Source organism: Microcaecilia unicolor, chromosome 2 (genome assembly GCF_901765095.1).
Source record: "Microcaecilia unicolor chromosome 2, aMicUni1.1, whole genome shotgun sequence".
Lineage (NCBI taxonomy): Eukaryota > Metazoa > Chordata > Amphibia > Gymnophiona > Siphonopidae > Microcaecilia > Microcaecilia unicolor.
In genome coordinates, this window is record NC_044032.1 from 355,026,016 (window position 1) to 355,045,914 (window position 19,899).

Below are 19,899 nucleotides of genomic sequence, written 5' to 3' on the forward strand. Positions count from 1 at the left end.
TCGAGCCCAGCATCCTGTCCACGACAGCGGCCAATCCAGGCAAGGGCACCTGGCAAGCTTCCCAAACGTACAAACATTCTATATATGTTATTCTCGGAATTGTGGATTTTTCCCAAGTCCATTTAGTAGCGGTTTATGGACTTACTACTACTACTACTATTTAGCATTTATATAGCGCTACAAAGCATACGCAGCGCTGCACAAACATAGAAGAAAGACAGTCCCTGCTCAAAGAGCTTACAATCTAATAGACAAAAATAATAAAGTAAGCAAATCAATTATTGTGTAGAGGAAAGAGGAGAGGAGGGTAGGTAGAAGCGAGAGGTACAAGTGGTTACAAGTCAAAAGCAATGTTGAAGAGGTGGGCTTTCAATCTAGATTTAAAGATGGTCAAGGAAGGGGCAAGACGTAGGGCTCAGGAAGTTTATTCCAGGTGTAGGGTGCAGCGAGACAGAAGGAGCGAAGTCTGGAGTTGGCAGTAGAGGAGAAGGGAACAGACAAGAAGGATTTATCCATGGATTGGAGCGCACGAGAAGGGGAGTAGGGAAGGACGAGTGTGGAGAGATACTGGGGAGCAGCAGAGTGAATACATTTATAGGTAAGTAGAAGAAGTTTAAACTCTTAGCGGTGGATCACTCAGCACGTGGTTCGATGAAGAATGCAGCTAGCTGCGAGAATTGGTGTGAATTGCAGGACACATTGATCATAGACACTTTGAACGCACCTTGCGGCCCCGGGTTCTGATATTGATTAAAGACGGGAAGAATTTTATATAAGAAACACGTACACGAGCACTAACACGGAATACATCAGTGAAAGCTGTGGTACTGCTGAAGAGCATAATATCCACTCCAGCTCTACTCCAGCTAACCCAAAGCTAAGTGAAAACTGTCTACACATCCCAAAGATCCCACTGATATGTGCCTGAGTGTCAAGTCCACTGACCTTCCTGCACATTGGCAGGTGGCAGGGCAGGAGCGCAACGATGCCTCGACCATTCCATGCCTGCCCCCCAGCAGCCCAGCCGCAGCAGCATACCTCCACTGAGCACTCCCAACCACACCAGCCCCACGCCATCACCTCTCCGATGCCACCACTCTTGTCCTTTAGGAAACCGTCTAACCCCTTTTTAAACTCTGCCAAGCTAACCGCCTTCACCATGTTCTCCGGCAACTAATTCCAGAGTTTACGCGTTGGGTGAAGAAAATTTTTCTCCGATTTGTTTTAAATTTACTACACTGTAGTTTCATCGCTTGCCCCCTAGTCCTAGTATTTTTGGCAAGCGTGAACAGACACTTCACATCCACCTGTTCCACTCCACTCATTATTTTATATACCTCTATCATATCTCCCCTCAGCCGTCTCTTCTCCAAGCTGAAAAGCCCTAGCCTCCTTAGTCTTTCTTCATAGGGAAGTCGTCCCATCCCCGCTATCATTTTAGTCGCCCTTCGCTGCACCTTTTCCAATTCTACTATAGCTTTCTTGAGATGCAGCGACCAGAACTGAACACAATACTCAAGGTGCGATCGCACCATGGAGCGATATAATGGCATTATAACATCTTCATACCTGTTTTCCATCCCTTTCCGAATAATACCCAACATTCTGTTCGCTTTCCGAGCCACAGTAGCACACTGAGCAGAAGGTTTCAGTGTATTATCGACGACGACACCCAGATCCCTTTTTTGGTCCGTAACTCCTAACGTGAACCTTGCATGATGTAGCTATAATTCGGGTTCTTTTTTCCCACATGCATCACCTTGCACTTGCTCACATTAAATGTCATCTGCCATTTAGCCGCCCAGTCTCGTAAGGTCCTTCTGTAATTTTTCACAATCCTGTCGCAAGTTAATGACTTTGAATAACTTTGTGTCATCAGGAAATTTAATTACCCCGCTAGTTACTCCCATCTCTAAATCATTTATAAATATATTAAAAAGCAGCGGTCCTAGCACAGACCCCTGAGGAACCCCAATAACTACCCTTCTCCATTGTGGATACTGCCCATTTAACCCCACTCTCTGTTTCCTATCCTTCAACCAGTTTTTAATACACAATAGGACTTTTCCTCCTATCCCATGACCCTCCAATTTCCTCTGTAGCCTTTCATGAGGTACCTTGTCAAACGCCTTTTGAAAATCCAGATGCACAATATCAACCGGCTCCCCTTTGTCCACATGTTTGTTTACTCCTTCAAAGAATTGAAGTAAATTGGTCAGGCATGTCTAAGGACACATGGGGGCAATCTTAATTGTTTTCTTTCTGCAGAGCCAATAGTTATAGTGTGGGACTTCATGAGTAAAACAATATATTTAAAGAGATGAGGGGGGGGGGGTTTGGGGGGGGGGGGGAGGTTGCCTCACCCCATCAGAAAACAGTTTTTATAGTTTTCATGATCTGTTTGTGTGTGTACAGCCTGTTGGAAAAAACTTTGTTGGCCATACTTTCATCTTAATTGCATAGTATGCTCGTAGACTAGCTTTCTCCTGATCAGAACTCCCAGACTAAGGATATGTGTTTGACTTTGGATTGTTTGCTTTTTCATAGGTTATTAAAGACCAAGAAAGCAGTAATGGTAGAGAGATTTTTACCTTTGAACTGTGTGATTTCACATCAGCTATTTTCTGACAGTGTCCCAGAAACTGAACACTTACAATGAAGTCAAAAACTGCAGGTGGTTCATTAAGACGTGTCAGTCATCTGCACTCACAAATTGTGCCTGGGGCACAAACACAACATGCCTAGTTTTACAGAACCTTTCAAAAGATGATGCCTAGCAGTATTTATGGTTGTCAAGAGCATAAAGACAAGCTCTTTGATTTAAATAAGTTCTTCCCTGTGGCTTCAGAAGCATTAACCCCAAAAACACCAGATGATGGGGGGGATATCAACCTTGAAAAGCTCTGCATCAAGTATTAATAAAAACCATCGAGACAGGCCTCCATTGAAATCCCATCCAATGCATATGTAGGATTCCACTACATCTGAACCAGCATCAAGGGATTCCAATGCCAGACATCAAGTGAGGGTGAGGAAAACAGGCTTCAGTGGAAGTTGCAGGGAGCATGGAGATTGAGACAACCACCATCCTCTTTTGATGCATCCTTGCAGAGAGACTTGTTCCTTCAAGTAAGCCACATTGAGCCTGCAAATTGGTGGGAAAATGTGGGATACAAATGCTACAAATAAAGAAATAAAATAAGTGTGATTCTTGATCAACATTTATCATCGGAATCACACATTTCATTGGTAGTAAAATACGCTGGTTGATATTCAGTGGTGAGCGGTTTGGTTTTTTTTTTGGGGGGGGGGGGGTTTTTACGTCGACCACCACGGGCAGAATTAACCCTAGATATTCCATATCCCGGTACCAGCATTGATTATCTGGTGCTGATTTAAAGTTGTTTCTGACTTCTGGATCTAGACAGTGGTATTTATTCCTGCTTCCAGGCATGAATAAGTGCCTTCCTGAAGGGGCAGGTGGCAAGGCCAAAGTCTGCCCCTCCCCCCCCCCCCCCCCCCCCCCCCCCACACACACACACCCAAGGCATCAGAACTTGCCATTCTTCCACCCAAAGGCATCCTACCTCACCTGACCAATAACCCCCCAGGCCTCCCTTAAAAGACCCCTCCTTCCTCCAACCTTATCTGAAGGGAGCAGGAGTGATTCTCACTCATTCCTGCTCCTTTAGCTCTGGGTTTCTTTAGCTCATGACCCTTAGTAGTAATATCACAGTACTACTAGGGGTCAGTCTGACCCCTAACAGTATCACAAGATTACAGCTATAGACCACAGCTGCCATTTCAGACCTGGGACCAGGGATTGCGCCTACTCCCTTAGACACAAGGGAGCCCAGTAGGACCTGGATAAGGGATCAGAGAGTGGTGAGGTGGAGTGGTCTTGCTATGGAGACCTTGGAGGAGGAGTCTTAACTGCTAGGAGTGAAAAGTCTGATTGTGGGGGGGGGGGGGGGGGGAGCTGGGAGATTGTATAGCTGTGGAGAATGTTGCTTGGGGAAGGGGGCTAGGTTACAGAGATAAGATGCCTTCCCTTGAGGAGTGCATCAGCAGGTTCTGATGTATTGTGGGGAGAGTCTGGGAGGGGCATAGACGTTGGGGTGGGTTGCTGAGGGATAGAGGACTCATGGTGCAGATTGGGTGTGCGTGCAGATAAGGAACAGCAATTTTAAAAAGCTGCTGTCCCCACTATGTAAGCTACAGAAACAGCTTTTATAACCCATGTTCAACTTTTTAAAATCACTGCTCCCATTGAATGTGGGGGTGATCAATATGCAGTCCTGCAGCTTTACAAGAGGCTCTGAATTTGGCAGAGACTCTTGTAAAATACTGTGGGAATTTTCCACATCCCCAGCCTGGACATCCCAAATCCCCCTCTCCATGCCCTATCTAAAACCTGCCTTAACATATACTTGATTGAATGCAAAAATGTTGTTAGTGCCTGCATTGCCAGCCTGTAAATGAATGGTGTAGGAATTCAGTGAGGATTATTTCCTTGTTCTAAGTCTCTTAATCTACTTCTAAGACTCCAGATACAGGATATTAGTGTACAGAGTTTCAAGTGCCGAATGTTACTAAACGGAAGGGTTTAACTCTGTTTGGAGTATAACTAGCATGTCCCAGAAGTCACAAACTATGATGGTAAAAGTGGGACCAAGGGCAGTGTAAGAAAATTAGGTGACCTATGCAAAATTTCAGCTTCCCCTTCCCCTCCCCCCCCCCCCTTAGGTCCTTAGCACCACCCAGATGTTGATAATTAAACATAATTTTTGAAACATTTTAATATATAGAAATGTTTAAATTCAAGTGAGGATTAATCACTTGTACAGAAATATTACTACTACTACTACTTAACATTTCTATAGCGCTACTAGGGTTACGCAGCGCTGTACAGTTTAACAAAGAAGGACAGTCCCTGCTCAAAGGAGCTTACAATCTAAATACAGCAAAAATACTGGAAGGTAATCTTGTACAAAAAGAAGTACTAAAGTATAAATGAAGTCCATGACATTGTAGGGGGTGAGATCAAGAAGAAACACAATATTCAAAAAAACAAATATCTAACATGTGGCATGTGTCAAACCAGTAAACTTATGTTGCAGATTTTAAAGTGCTGCTTTTTTCTGGGGAGCTGGATACAAGCTGCCTGCTGCTAATAAAAATCTAGAGCCGAGAAGATTGAAAGAAGCCATATTTGACTGACTTCAATACATTTACATGGATATTTTAGGAAAAAGAGCATTCCCAGTTGGAGAACACCCAGTCTAAGAAGTAGGAAACTATTCCTTCTTTTCTGGGGTTTCTTTTGTCAGTTCAGGAAAATCCTGATTTGTGATCCCAGAAAAGGGATTTTTTTCTTTTTGAAAAATAAACTTAAGAGCCAGTTCCCATCCAAAGGCCAATGCCAAAGTAATCTCCAAAGTTGCTAATGTCACAAAGTTTGTCTCGGATTGTCTCTGACATCTCAGATAATTTAGAGCGTCAGTATCAGTGTCTAGATCTCCTTGTTCTTTTAGCATCTCATCTTTAAAGAAGGTAAATAGTAAATAAATGATATTGGAGGAATATATAATACCTACATAATAGATGATGGTAGATAAGGTTAGTAAATTGATCTACTCAGTACCTTACCTTCCCACTTGGCTTCATTTATGTTCTCCTTCGCTTCCCCCATGGCTGCAATTATGCTCTCCTTCTCTTCCTTTTTCCTGTCAAGTCAGCGTTACTGCTGTGGAACTCCTGATTGGTTCTTTGCCCAGGGAGCCAGTTAGGAGCTCCCCTATTGGGGAGTATACGGAATATCAGCACATGCTCCCTGAGGCTTTCTCTCTACCACTGCTGCCCACCTCTGGACCACGGTCCTGCTCACATTTGGATGCCACTCTTGGCTGGACACCACCAATAAGTCCCCCCCTCCCCCCGCGAGGTCCGATGTCTTCCTAGTTCCCTCTCCCACGAAATCCATCTTCTTTCCCGTATCCCCCTTCCTGTGAGGTCAGGGTCTCATCAACATCCCCACACAGCTTCCTGCCGCATGCCTGATATGTGAGCCAGAACAGGCATGCAGGCAGTTGGGGGAGGAGGGGGAAGAACAGGAGGGCAGATAGATGCAGTCAACACAGGCTGTGTGTGACTGTATCTTTTGTCTTCCCCAAACGCCCTCTCCAGACGATGCTGCCTGCTTGCATGCTTTATGAATCACAGATCAGAAAGGCAGCACACAATCTTGGGGGGGGGGGGGGGAGTGAGGGCATGAGGGAAGAGAGGTGCATGTTAACAACAATGGGAGATTCTCGGCTTCCAGCAGCTGTTGCCTCCAAACCCAACTAGCCATGTCATCTCCAGCAACCGTAGCTGGATCCACTAGAGTCTTCCCCCATAATCCAGAATCCTCTAGCAACAAATGCTGAGCTGCTGCATCCAATCAAGGAATGGTTTGAGGTGGGGGGGAGGGGGGTCTGCAAGTTGGGAATCAGAGAGATATCTGAGCCTGATGCTCCACCTGTTAGTGGTGTGGAGACCAACCAGCAATTCACTGGGTCCTGGAGGAATCAGTTTCTCTCACCAGACAAAGCCAGGGTCCTGAAATCACAGTGCAAGGCTGAAATGATAAAGGGATGGGATGGCTTCCCTAAATGGAAAGGCCTAAGGCAGCTAGGGCTCTTCAGCTTGAAGAAAAGACAACTTAGGGGAGATATGATAGAGTTCTATAAAATAATGAGTGGAGTGGAACAGGTAGATGTGAATTGCATATTACTCTTTCCAAAATACTAGGACTAGGGGGCATGAATGAAGCTACAAAGTAGTAAATTTAAAACGAATCGGAGAAAATATTTCTTCACCGACCGTGTAATTAAACTGTAGAATTTGTTTGCCAGAGAATGTAGTAAAAGCGGTTAACTTAGCAGGGTTTAAAAAAGGTTTGGATGGCTTCCTAATGGAAAAGTCCCTAGACCATTATTAAAATGGACTTGGGGGAAAATCCACTGCTTATTTCTAGAATAATCAGCATAGGATGTATTGTTACCTGCTGGGATCAATCCAGGTATTTATGACCTGGATTGGCAACTGGAAACAGGATGCTGGTCTTGATGGACCTTCGATCTGTCCCAGTATGGCAATGCTTATGTACTGTGTTTGAGATTCTGACGGAAAACCCCTCAGTTTTTCCCTTATTTTTCACCATAGTTCCCAGCAAAGAGAGCACTGCACTATGCCACTGCTGCCATCTTTATTCCTTCCCTAAACACAATAATTTTGATTATCCCAACATCCCAGAGCAATCTTCTGCAAAACCAACATCATATGTGTTTTATATAAATGGCTTCTGGAAAGTGCCTTCAGTATGCAAGTAAATGAGCTATTTGAAAATGTCCACCTTCTGGGCAAGTAAAAGTATATGGTTTTGGTTGTTAAATGACTATTAAGTTCTGTAGTTCTATCTTAAATGCAGCAGTTCCTTTGCCACTCCCTCTCCCCCTGATGCTGTCACACTGAGCCAGTGCTTAGCCAGTTAGATTTCAGGCTTACTGTAATGAGTATGCATGAGATATATGTGCATACAGTGGATCTCCAGTATATGTACATTTATCTCATGCATGTTCAGTGTTGTGATCCTGAAAACCCCGACTGGCTAGGTGTGCCTCCTGGAGAGGATGAGAAGCACTGCCCAAAGGGGACTGCTTGGTTTGCCCTAATAGTTACGTTGGGCTCTGCATTGGACAGTGGGGAGCCTGACACTATTGTTGGTCTGGGTAGGGAATGAGTTAACAGTACTGTATGTGAATTTTAGGAATTCTGTTAAAAAAAAAAAGTCTTAAGATGTTTCATGATTCAGATTCTTATCACACTTCTTGTCTATTGATCTCAGCAAGATGTGGGCATTAGCATCAACCTGAGACTATTGGTTATCTATAGGTTGATTAACAACTTATATCAGGTTCCTTCACTTGAGGGGTGCAAAGAGGATGTTTAAGTTTTACTGACAGTGTATTCAATATTGTACAACTAAACAGATAAACCAATTCACCTGTACAATAATGTTATAATACAAGCCATATGAATATAGTAGGTGTAAAGAAGTATATATCTTGAAAAATGAAACAGATGCTTTTTAACATTTTCTGCATCAGGCTAAACTGCTAAAATACTTTATGAACTTTCTTTTTTTTCTTGTTGGCATCCTTATTAGGCATATCCAGAATATCTCATCACTTACCAGATAGTGAAGCCAGAGACACCATCACAGGCTACCACAGCAGAGGGAGCAGAAGACTTAGTTACACATAGGAAGAAAAGACAGAGATGTTCAATCTTGGACTGAATTCTGACTTTGTGCAGAAAACCTATTACTATACAATTCCTGCAAGCCTGGAAATAACATGTATATCTTTTATAAGTATTGCTATATGAAATGAATATGGTATGAGTAACTGGTGCATATTTAACTGCCATGGTGTTTGAGGAGAGGTTTACAAGAGGCTGCCTTTACATATATCTCGGGCTCATTTTCAGTGCAAATGGGGCTTGACCAAGACTTAGGGAACATTATTCTACATTCAGATCATCATTACCATCTGACTGTGTTTCATACACTAAATTCCGGCTGTTTTATTTGCCGATAATCATAAACGCACAGTAACCAAATGGGGTTGTTGTTTTTTTATTTAACCAAATATTGAAATATATATGTTCTGAAAATGAGCCAGAAAGTTTTGAGAATGTTTTTTTGCACAAAGACAAGTTGACTAATTTACAATGCCATGTTTTTTTTTTATAAATTTGAGACAATGTGTGTCCTGTTTTTTTTGTTTTGTTTTTTGTTTTTTTTGCACTTTTGTGAAACATTTGTTACATCATGAACATCATTTACATCGAGAAGGTCATGTGAAGGAGGGAGAGAGAGATCATGTTTAAATTGCCTCCTGGTCCACACAGGCCCATTTTCTAAGGGAACATCTTAAGTGTTTGAGTTTGATCAACTTCAGTACTCATTCTTAAGTGAGGAGATATTCTTCTCTGAGGACAAGCTGGCTGCTTGTTCTCAGAATTAGGTCATCGTCCGCGACGGCCCAGAAGACCGGCAAACACTTGCAAAGCAAAACAAAGAATTCTCGAGAACGCTCCGTCGCGTGGACCGAACACACCGCGCATGCGCAAACGGCTTCCCACGACGCGAGTGTGCTCTCTTCAGTTCTTTTTGATCCGCATCTTGAGCGACACGTCTTTTGTTAGGCTGCACTCTATTTCGGCTCAGGAGACTGAAATTCAGCGTTTACTGCTCCCCTTGTTTTTCTTTTCTTCTTCGTGGTAGTACTTTTTGACAATTTTTTTTAAAAAAGTAGTTTTTTCCCTTATTTATTAGTTTTTCTTCACCTTTCTAAATTTCCTTCTTTTTTTTCGGTCGCGGGCCGCCCTTTAGGCTGCTCGACCGGAGTCAATTTTTCCCTTTTGTGCCTTTTTCTTTGGCACAATAGAGTCTTAATTTCGCAGCCGCTGTTTTTCCGTCCATGTCATCGAGGACTCCCAGCGGCTTCAAGCGTTGTACTCGCTGCAACCGGACCATCTCGGGTACCGACCCCCACGCATGGTGTCTCCAGTGCCTTGGGCCCGAGCATTTGCCAGCTGCGTGTAAGCTGCTGTGCTCTTTAATGAAGAAACGGACCTAAGTGTCCGGGAGGCTCAACGTGAGAAGCTCTTTGCAGATCGGTCCGGTCCTTCGACGTTGGCATCAACATCAGTACCAAGGTCGTCGACGTCGAGGGAAGCAGCGACATCGAGAGCGCAGGTAATGGCTGCCGAAAGACCCCATCGCGCTGGGAGCAGCGAGGCATTGAGTGGGTCTCCTCCTATCTTCAGGCCTACTGCTATGCAGGCCCCCCCGGCACCGACCTTCGTCGGACCTGGCCCCGAGGAGGCGTGAGGATTCCACGTCCTCCTCTTCAGTACCGAAGCGTCTCAATGACAGGTGTTGAGCGAAGGCTAAGAAGCACCGTCATCATTCTCCTTCCATGCACAGTACCGAGAGCTCCGGGGAGCCGAGGGAACAAGTACTGAAACTGAGAGAAAGCATGGATGAATGTATGAGTATGTTTTGAGCACCAACAAGAGCACAAGATATCCTTAAGGGAAGTGATTATAATAATATTGCTGTGCAATTTTTTGGACAGATTTGGTTGTTTTGTTTGTGGGGATAGTTGTATCAGTGTCACTGAATATGCATGTACCTCCATATATGTAGTGCAGGAGTGAGCTAGTAGGGTCTAAGAAGGTTGAACAATGTTTTGTCAACAAATATGAAAATGTGATAAATTTATTATACTATCTCATATATGGTGAAGGCCTTATATTTGGTCTGGGTGTATGTACATACATTTAAGGAGGCGGAACATCGAATGTGCAGTAATGGTTCCAACTGTGACATGACCACATATTCTCCCTGGGGATATAATGGTTGCACCAGGCACGGACTGAGCACATTTTGATATACAAAAATTTGTGTCACAAAGTCCCTCAATTCTGTTTCAGATTTCAGGTCCATGACAGACTAGCGTCAGATGCTTTTCTCCTACATTGGGGGACAGGCCCTTCTGTATGCGTATCCTCCCATACCTCTAGTAGGGAAGACTTTACTGAAACTCAGCAAGACCAGGGAACTATGATCCTGATTGCTCCTTTTGGCCTCGTCAGATCTAGTTCCCTCTTCTTCTGGAGTTTTCCTCCGAAGAACCGTGGATATTGGACTGTTTTCCGACCCTCATTACCCAGAACGAGGGGGTCACTTCTACATCCCAACCTCAGGTCTCTTACTCTCACAGCCTGGATGTTGAGAGCTTAGAAATCGCCTCCTTGGGTCTTTCAGCGGGTGTCTCCCGAGTCTTGCTTCCAGGAAAGATTCCACGAAAAAGTGTTATTCTTTCAAATGGAGGAGGTTTGCCGTCTGGTGTGACAGCAAGGCCATAGATCCTTTTACTTGTCCTACATGGACCCTGCTGAATACCTTCTACACTTATCAGAGTCTGGTCTTAAGACTAACTCCGTAAGAGTTCACCTTAGTTTAATTAGTGCTTATCTTCAACGTGTAGAAGGTAAGCCTATCTCTGGACAGCCTTTAGTTGTTCGCTTCATGAGAGGTTTGCTTTGGTCAAAGCCCTCTTTCAGACCTCCACCAGTGTCATGGGATCTCAACGTCGTTCTCACCCAGCGATGAAAGCTCTTTTTGAGCCACTGAATTCCTGCCATCTGAAGTACTGACCTGGAAGGTCATTTATTGGTGGCTGTTACTTCAGCTCATAGAGTCAGTGAGCTCCAAGCCCTGGTAGTGCATGCACCTTATATCAAGTTTCATCATAACAGAGTAGTCCTACCCACTCACCCTAAGTCTTGCCGAAGGTGGTGTCGGAGTTCCATCTGAACCAGTCAATTGTCTTGCCAACATTTTTTCCCCGTCCCATACCCGCCCTTGTGAAGACAAGTTGCACACCTTGGACTGTAAGAGAGCATTGGCCTTTTATGTGGAGCGGACAAAGCCCTATAGACAGTCCGCCCAGTTGTTTATTGCTTTTGATCCCAACAGGAGAGGAGTTGCCATCGGAGAACGCACAATCTCTAATTGGCTAGCGGATTGCATATCCTTTACTTATGCCCAAGCTGGGCTGACTCTAGAGGGCCATGTCACGGCTCATAATGTCAGAGCCATGGCTGCATCAGTGGCTCACTTGAAGTCAGCTTCTATTGAAGAGATTTGCAAGGCTGCAACGTGGTCATCATTCCACACATTCACATCTCACTACTGCCTTCAGCAAGATACCCGACGCAACTGTCGGTTTGGGCAGTCGGTGCTGCAGAATCTGTTTGGGGTTTAGAATCCAACTCCACCCTCCTAGGCCATTTCTGTTCTGTTCCAGGCTGCCTCTCACTTAGTTTGTGTTTCTTTTCAGGTCAATCTAAGTTATGTCCTCGCTGTTGCGAGGCCCAATTGACCAATGTTCTTTGTTTTGAGTGAGCCTGGGGGCTAGGGTACCCTAATTGTGAGAACAAGCAGCCTGCTTGTCCTCGGAGAAAGTGAAGATACATACCTGTAGCAAGGTATTCTCTGAGGACAGCAGGCTGATTGTTCTCACAACCCACCCTCCTCCCCTTTGGAGTTGTTCCAATTCTTTATTTTGTTTTTTATTAAACTGAAGAGAGCATGCTCGCGTCGTGGGCGGGAAGCCATTCGCGCATGTGCAGTGTGTTCGGTCCACGCGACTGAGCGTTCTCGAGAATTTGTTTTGCTTTGCAAGTGTTTGCTAGTCTCCTGGGCTGTCGCGAACGACGACCAATTGTGAGAACAATCAGCCTGCTGTCCTCGGAGAATACCTGCTACAGGTATGTATCTTCACTTTCTGTGAAGTAGATCAGCTCCATCTGCGGGCACAAACAGCTCTTTAATAATAAGTTCAGTCTCTTAAATTTCAGATTACATTATAGGTTAGAGTGCAGAATACAGATATTCACAGGAGTGAGTATTAAACACACTTTCGCAAGATACAGCTTAAGGAGCTGAACAATAATGACCATAAAGAGTAACCTATAATGTAATATGTTTATGTGCAAGCAAATGTGACTGTTAAAATGTGTTTTGACACCTTTCTAGAGACCAACAAGTATATCAGAGCCCTCCATTTTTAAAAATAAATAACAAATGAAACCGCATACAGTGAGTAGTTTTGATTTTATCATTTTTGTAGGTAGTATATAAACCAAAACAGTGAATTTAAATTGGCAGGGCTAGACTTATTAAAAAGTGCCATAGCATGCTATCATGCATTAACACGTGTTATTCACTGCAGATCCCATTTTACTAGTAATATGTGTTAATACTAATGTAATGTTACGTTTTAGTACATTTAGTCTACAGAGAGCTTGAATCTATATGCAGAATTTTGCACTTAATACTACTTTTGCTTGTTTAACTATCCAGAAAGATGATTCCATTTTATTGACATCTAAAACTTACAAATATAGATTATATTCAGCTAGTGTATTGAGCTGATTTTAACACCAGCTACAGTGGTTAAATAAAACACGTATATTCAGCACTGCTATCTGGATAGTACAATGTCCTGACTGCCGCTGACAATCTTTTTATTGCTGTCCTAGTAGTGCTATAGAAATAATTAGTAGTGGTAGTAAATTAAACAGTATAGTTGTGAAGATAGCAGCTAATGTACTCTGTAAGAATTTTCTTTTTTTTTTTTTTAATTTATATAATTTTATTGAGAACGAAAAGAAATCCATACATTACACAAAAAAAACCCGAAATCTCCCTAATCGTCAGGCAAGATATACTGTGATTCTTCAATATGTGACACAATTATACAGTGAGCCAAATTCCCCACCCCACCAAGTATAAAGCTTTGTACTTTAACAGAAGAGTAACAAAGATCCCAGGAGGGAATCTGAGTGATCTAACCAGGCTATGTAGTCAGCCCATACTCAATGAAACTGAATTAGCTTATTCTATCTTAGATATTAGATATAGGTAGGACACCTTGGCCTGCACCACCGACAATTCCGGGACAGCTGACCATTTCCAGGCCGTGGTCATCCTGCTCAAAATATGTGATGTGCCAACTTTCCTCCTGTGCACCAAGAGCTCTGAAGTCCCCAGATGAAGCAAACAACTGTCTATAGTCTTAGTAATGTGGACCCCAGTAACAGTTTGAGTCCAACCCACCACAGAGTCCCAATAACATTGTACCTGAGGACAAAACCACCAAAGATGAACAAAGGTTCCCTGCGCCCCACATCCACACCAGCATCGGTCAGTTCCATTTCCATATATAACATGCTAACGCACCGAGGTGTAATACTACTTGTACAGTATTTTGTAGCCATTCTCCAAGTTACTAGCTACTGAAACCTGGAGAAGGTTTTTATAAATTTTCTCCCATGACTTAAAATCAAGCTGGGTCCCCAAAGTAGCCTCCCATTTATCCACATATAGCGTGGGCTGGGAGACCTGTTGCAACAAGGCCAAATAGAATCTGGAGATACTGTCACATTCAGTGCTTCCATTCATAGCTTGCTCAAGAAGGGATACAGGCAAGCGCAACTCAGTAAGGGCTTTTTTTTAAGAATAAAATCTACCACCTGCCAATGGTGAAACAAATCACAGTGACCCAGGCCAAATTCTTCCACCATCTTTTGTAAGTTCACCACTTCACCTTCTTCCACCAAGTGCCCCAAATAATAAATACCCCTCCCTTCCCATGAACAAAGCCCTCTGCATAGCGAATAGACATGCCTAAAAAGTAGTTTCTACCAGGAAATGACCGAGAGCGAAGCCTTTTCTATAAATGTGATACATGATGCAAAATTGGGTTGTCAGACCTAGGCATATGCTTCAAAGTCTGTGGCGCCAGCCATGGCCTAGCTCATAAAGGAATTGGGCCTAACAGGAACTGCTTCAACTGTACCCAACTTTTAGGAGAGTTACATTGCCAGTGAACTAGGTACTTAAGCTGAGCCACCTGATGATAAAACTTAAAATTTGGCACAGCCATGCCACCTTGCATACGTGGCTGGAACAGAATAAGAATGCCAAACTCTTGGGAGATTACCCTTCGAGATAAAATAGAAAATTTTGTTATATAATTTGCAGAAAAATCTAGCCAATAGGCAAAGCAGTAAACAAACAAAGTAATTTCGATAACGCCACCATCTTCAGGGCCGGTTCTTAGGCCGAGGCGGCCACATAGGGCCTCGCACTTAAGGGGGCCCCACGGGCGCGCCTCAACTCTGCCTCCGCTCCATCCCGCACCGGCGCTCACAGTCTGCTGCCAACCATCCGCAACCCAGACCCAGCCAGACTGCTCTGCTGCGCGTGAGCCGGCTGCCCTGCCAGAGACTTGCAGCAGCCGGGCTGCAGCGCTCCCTGGCCACTGCTCGCCCAGGATCGCCGCTCCGGACCGTACCTTTCCTCCTGAGTGGTGTCCGCACCTCTGACCCCCCCCCAGGCCGCGTGGCGTGATGGTCGCGACGTGTGATGCGTGCGTGAGCGCCACAGACTGTCTGCAGCAGAGTAGTAGATCTGTCCTGCTCGATCCTCCTGAGTGACAGACAGTCCTGGTCTGCCACTGATGATGCGGCCCACCCCCGCCACAACAATTTCCTTCTTCAAGGGTGGGCCGCTTGGGAAGGGCAGAGAGAGTTGAGAAAGTTCCAGCTTGAGCTTCCAGCCGCAGCCAGTGACAGAAGAGTCGGAGTCTTCTTGAGTCAGAGAATTGTGGTATATATTTTAAAACAATTTTAATACCTTGGTGGTCTATATGTTTTTATATTGTACATTATATTTTACACATCACTTTATTTTATTGTATATCTTTTCATTTTTATTTTATTGCATATATCTATATTATTTTTGCTTATCAATGGGGTGGAGCTAGCATGGGGGCGGGGTGGGCTGGGATGGGGCCCCACCAAATTGGGCTGTACAGGGCCCCGCACTTGCTAAGACCGGCCTTGACCATCTTCACCGAGTGGACACAACCAAGCCAGGAAATGGACAGGCCATGCTACCGTTCCAACTCTTCCCATAGCTTCCAGACACCCCCGGTAGGTAGCTTGATTATATAGGTCACCCTGTTTAGCAATAAGATTAACCCCCAAATTATGTAAGAAGTGCTTAGCCCAACCATATGGAAATTTACAATGTAACTGGTCCACTTCTGTATCTGTGAAGGTGAGATTTCAATATTTCTGATTTCACCTTATTAACGCGACAGCCTGATACCCCTCCAAACCTGTCAAGCAAATGTTCCACTTCCACCAAAGACGTTGAGGGCTTAGTAAGGAGAAACGACATAATTGGCAAATAGCAAAATGTTGTGCTGTACAGACCCACAGTGAATCCCACATATTCCTTCCCTACATACTAAATAAGCCAAAGGCTCCATTGCCAATGCGAACAAAACTGACAAAAGGGCACACCCCTGACGGGTGCCCCCCACCAGTTCAAAACTGTCCATATCATATTAATCCTCAGACTAGCTAATTGGTTGGGTATACAGGGCATGAATCCAAGCTAAAAATTGTCCCGAGATCCTCACATGCTCCAACACCCGAAACAGATAAGGCCATGCAATTCTATCAGATGCCTTTTCCGTGCCTATGCCTAAAATAACTGGGATCTGATGACGCTGAACATACTCCATAAGATGACAGACCTGCTAGATGTTATCAAAGGTCTGCCGCACATGAATAAATCCATATTAGTCATCCATTACCAACTGTGGCATGTAACGCTGCAACTTCCTGGGCAAAATCTTGGTGAAAATTTTATAATCCACTCCCAACAGAAAGATTGGGAGATACGAGCCACATTCCATTGGATCCTTCCCCGGTTTCAATGTCACCCCTGCTAAATGCCAGGACTGTGGCAAAACAGTCCCCTCTAAAATTATTTAACAGTTTGGTCAAAAGCTTAGTCAGGTAACTTTTAAAGGTTTTATAAAATTTAACTGTATAGCCATCGACTGAGAAGCCTCAGCTATAGTCAGGCAGGGAAGAGCACCTTCAAAATATTCCTGCCTCAATAGCTGCAATTTCTCAGTGATCTCCTCCAAATCAAGTTCTTGTATATCAGCCCAAAGCCAAGCCAAGCGAGGAACCAGCTCTGAAGAAGAGCCTCCTGCCTTATGTCAATTCTTCAGCTCATACAGCTTATGTCATGTACCTGCGAGCGGTAAGAATAGTCCCTGTCAATCCTTATATTCTTTTTATTTCTTTTAAGAATGTTCTTCATAAGAAGTAATGAATTCTTTTTGTAACACTTTTCTGTACAAGTGACATTGCTGGGATTTACTTGTTAAACTTTATAAATAAAAAAAATAATTTAAAAGAAAAAAGAATAGTCCCTGTCTTGGGGGTGAAAAAAGCTCCACATATTTATAAGGTCCCACTCAAAAATCAAACAACCAAGCTTCTCCCTATCAGCCTTGCCATATCCCACAACCCAGGCTGTATTATCCAATGAAGGATTGCGAGTCATGTTGTAATCTCCCCCAATTATAATCTTGCCCTCTCCTTTAGCATTCAGGAGGCCATTTATTTTCTCAAAGAATGCTCCTTGATCTGTATTGGGAGCATAGATATTCAGCAGTGTATAGAGTTGGGTCCCAATTTCCACTTTCAATAATTAGTGCCCCTCTTTATCCTATACTGTCTCATGTACCTTTGGAAGTGTTACAATTAATGTTACAGTTCTAATATGATATTTAAGAATAGGGGAAATTACCCAAGCATGTGGTCGCAGCATGTGCTGTATTTATAGGTCTTAAGATATATCAAACATATAAAGGGCAAGTGACCGTACTCACTTGCAAATGCGCAGTACAGACTTCCCTCTCTGTCCTGCCCTCGCGTCATGACGTCAGAGGGCGGAACAGAGAGGGAAACGGAGTCGAATTGTCGGACGCTGCCGCCTGGAAAGAAACATCGCGCGAAGCAACCTCCACCCTCTCCCCCCATCCCTGCCGCCGCTCCTGCCCCCCTCCGTATTGGATCTGCTGCTGCCTGTAGCGCTTTCACACAGAGGTGAGAGGCACTGTCAGGTCAGTGCAGGGGGCCCGGCAAGGAGGGGGGAGGGAGCGGCGGCGATGAGGGTAGCTAGACTTGGGGTGAGAGCAGGGCACAGAGGAGGGTTGCTGGGGAGGGGGGGAGGCCAAGGGAAAGAAGAGGGTTGCTAAGGGAAAGAGGAGGGTTGCTGGATATGGGGGGAGGATCGGTGGACGGGGTGAGGCCAGGGAGAGAGGAAGGCTGCAATACTCGCCCGTTTTTACAGGCTTAACAGCTAGTATATATATATTGAATTTATTCTCCACCAATTACCTATAAGGTAATAAGATTTACAATTGCAAGAATAAAGGGGAATTAAATATTATCTCTGTGAATTACATTAACCTGCACTGCAAGGTTTAGGAACATGTGCTCAGAACATAAAGACCATATAGTCAACTTTAAAAAGGTTTATTTACAATACAGGTAATGTAATAATGTTGCAAGCGAGGGGTAGTTTTTTTAAGGGATCTTAGTTACAGGAGAAATTTGCTACAAGATAACAGGTTTGAATCATAAATTAACTTAAAAGTCTTTGCTTCAGAATTGTCGAAGTGTCTGTTAGAGAGTGAAGAAGGAATCCTCTCTGCTGAGGATGTCTTTTCTTGTAAAGCTGTGGTTGTTGCCTGGAGAATTCTTGTCAGGGTATGTGTGTTTGAAGTTCAGCAGAGAGAAGCAGGTCCCAAGAGCAGCAGATCCCAAGAAGAAGAAGGAGCTGGGCTGTTCCCAGGCTTTTTATAATGTTCCTATGGAAAACCTAGGGGCTACTGAATTTTGGGTAATGTAGTTTTCAGAGCATGGTCACATGTTCCCTGGATATCTGCTGGCAAATGGCTTTTTATAGCTTGATGGTTTCAGCCTTTGTCTTTAATAGGTGGAGTGTCACATCCACCATCTGCCCTTCCTCTCCAATCCAGGATGTTGCTTTTCTCTCTCTGCCCCTTCCATCCACCATGTGTTCCTTCTCTCCCATCCATCCAGGGTCTGCTCTCCCTCTTTCTCCCTTCCATCCAGTATATGTTCTCTCTCTCATTCTCTCGCTCTCTCTTTCAATCCACTGACTGCCCTCTTCCATGTCCATGTGACAGCTTGAGAGGGCTGGAGGCTGCTGGAGGAAGGCGGTGGACCACCGCCATCGCTCTGCCCTTGGTATGCCACTGACTCTCCCCTTGCCTAGTTTTGTTGCAGTTTTTTGGGATGTATTCACCATTGTCTATTTTTTTAAGCCTCAAGTTTCTGCTCTATAGGAAAAAAAACAACCTTTTTCCTCTTTTGACTGGCCATTTCAGAAGTGATCTACAGATCTAAAGGGGAAGAAGAAAAATACAATACTGTAGTACAGCAGTATTACGTACCTACTGTACTGGAAATTCTGCAGAAAAAGAGTTAAAACTCACTGCGCAGTAAAAGCAGGATCCCAGCAAACAGTTCTGTTTTGCAGTTCTAGCAGGGTCCTGGGGTTGAAACTGTCTGGAGTGCAAACATTTCCTCTGTGCTATGCTGGAAATGGGAAGAGAAGCCACACGCTTCTTAACAACAACTTGATGACATCACCGGGGGGGGGGGGGGGGGGGGGGTAGGGTTACCATATGGCTCCAGAAAAAGGAGAACAAATTGAGCCAGTCTAGGTTTTACTTCCATTGCTTTCAATGGAAGCAAAACCTGGACTGGATCAATGTGTCCTCCTTTTTCTGTAGCCATATGGTAACCCTACCCATCTGTTAGGACACTCGAACAATAGGCAATGGCAGCTAATACACTCTTGGACAGCTGAGTGGCTGTGGTTGCCAATTTGGTAGAAAATGCTTATGAAAGTACTGTATAATGGTATTTCACCCCCAGTAAGTTAAAAAAGAAACATAGGTCGCTGTCAGATGTGTGCTGGGGTAGGGGCAGAGTCATATTTATGCATGTATGGTGGGAGTATAGTGCAATTCAGGGTTGTTTTTTTAACACTTTAAAGAAGTGCCAGGTGTCTTAATTGAGAAAGATCCACTGAAATTATTATTGCAATATAAGCTGAGAGTGATGAAAGCAAAATTAGTGCTCTACTATTTTATTGTGTAGCTTCAGGTAGATGTGAGATTGCAAAGCGCTGGAGATGGCGCAAGGTATCAACAATAAATACTCTCGCTTTTTTTAAAATAAAGATCTGGAATATTTACCTCTTAATCAACAGTGATGTTGGGGGGAGGGAAGGATGATGAACATATCTAAGCTAATTTTGAAACTCTTCTACAGACAAATATGAAACTCTGGGTGACAAGTGGATCCCAGAGT

General features: G+C 44.1%; 1 protein-coding gene, 1 long non-coding RNA gene and 1 pseudogene across 2 annotated transcripts in view; 2 read left to right on the forward strand and 1 right to left on the reverse strand.

The window, feature by feature from the left end:
• The window catches only part of TNKS (tankyrase), a 505,381-nt gene extending 496,810 nt beyond the window's left edge, over positions 1-8,571 (forward strand). Inside the window, exon 27 of the mRNA XM_030194488.1 lies at positions 8,210-8,571. Within this exon, the coding sequence (XP_030050348.1) occupies positions 8,210-8,341 (132 nt within the window). The 3' untranslated portion in view covers positions 8,342-8,571. The remainder of the gene's footprint in view (positions 1-8,209) is intronic.
• On the forward strand, positions 617-759 carry LOC115463798 (annotated as a pseudogene).
• A 93-nt stretch (positions 8,572-8,664) lies between the features above and the next one.
• LOC115463745 lies at positions 8,665-12,729 on the reverse strand. The gene is made up of 2 exons (XR_003941067.1): positions 12,402-12,729; positions 8,665-9,031 (listed from the first exon to the last, which is right to left on the reverse strand). It is a non-coding gene; the product is annotated as an uncharacterized LOC115463745 (long non-coding RNA).
• Between the last annotated feature and the right edge of the window lie 7,170 nt (positions 12,730-19,899).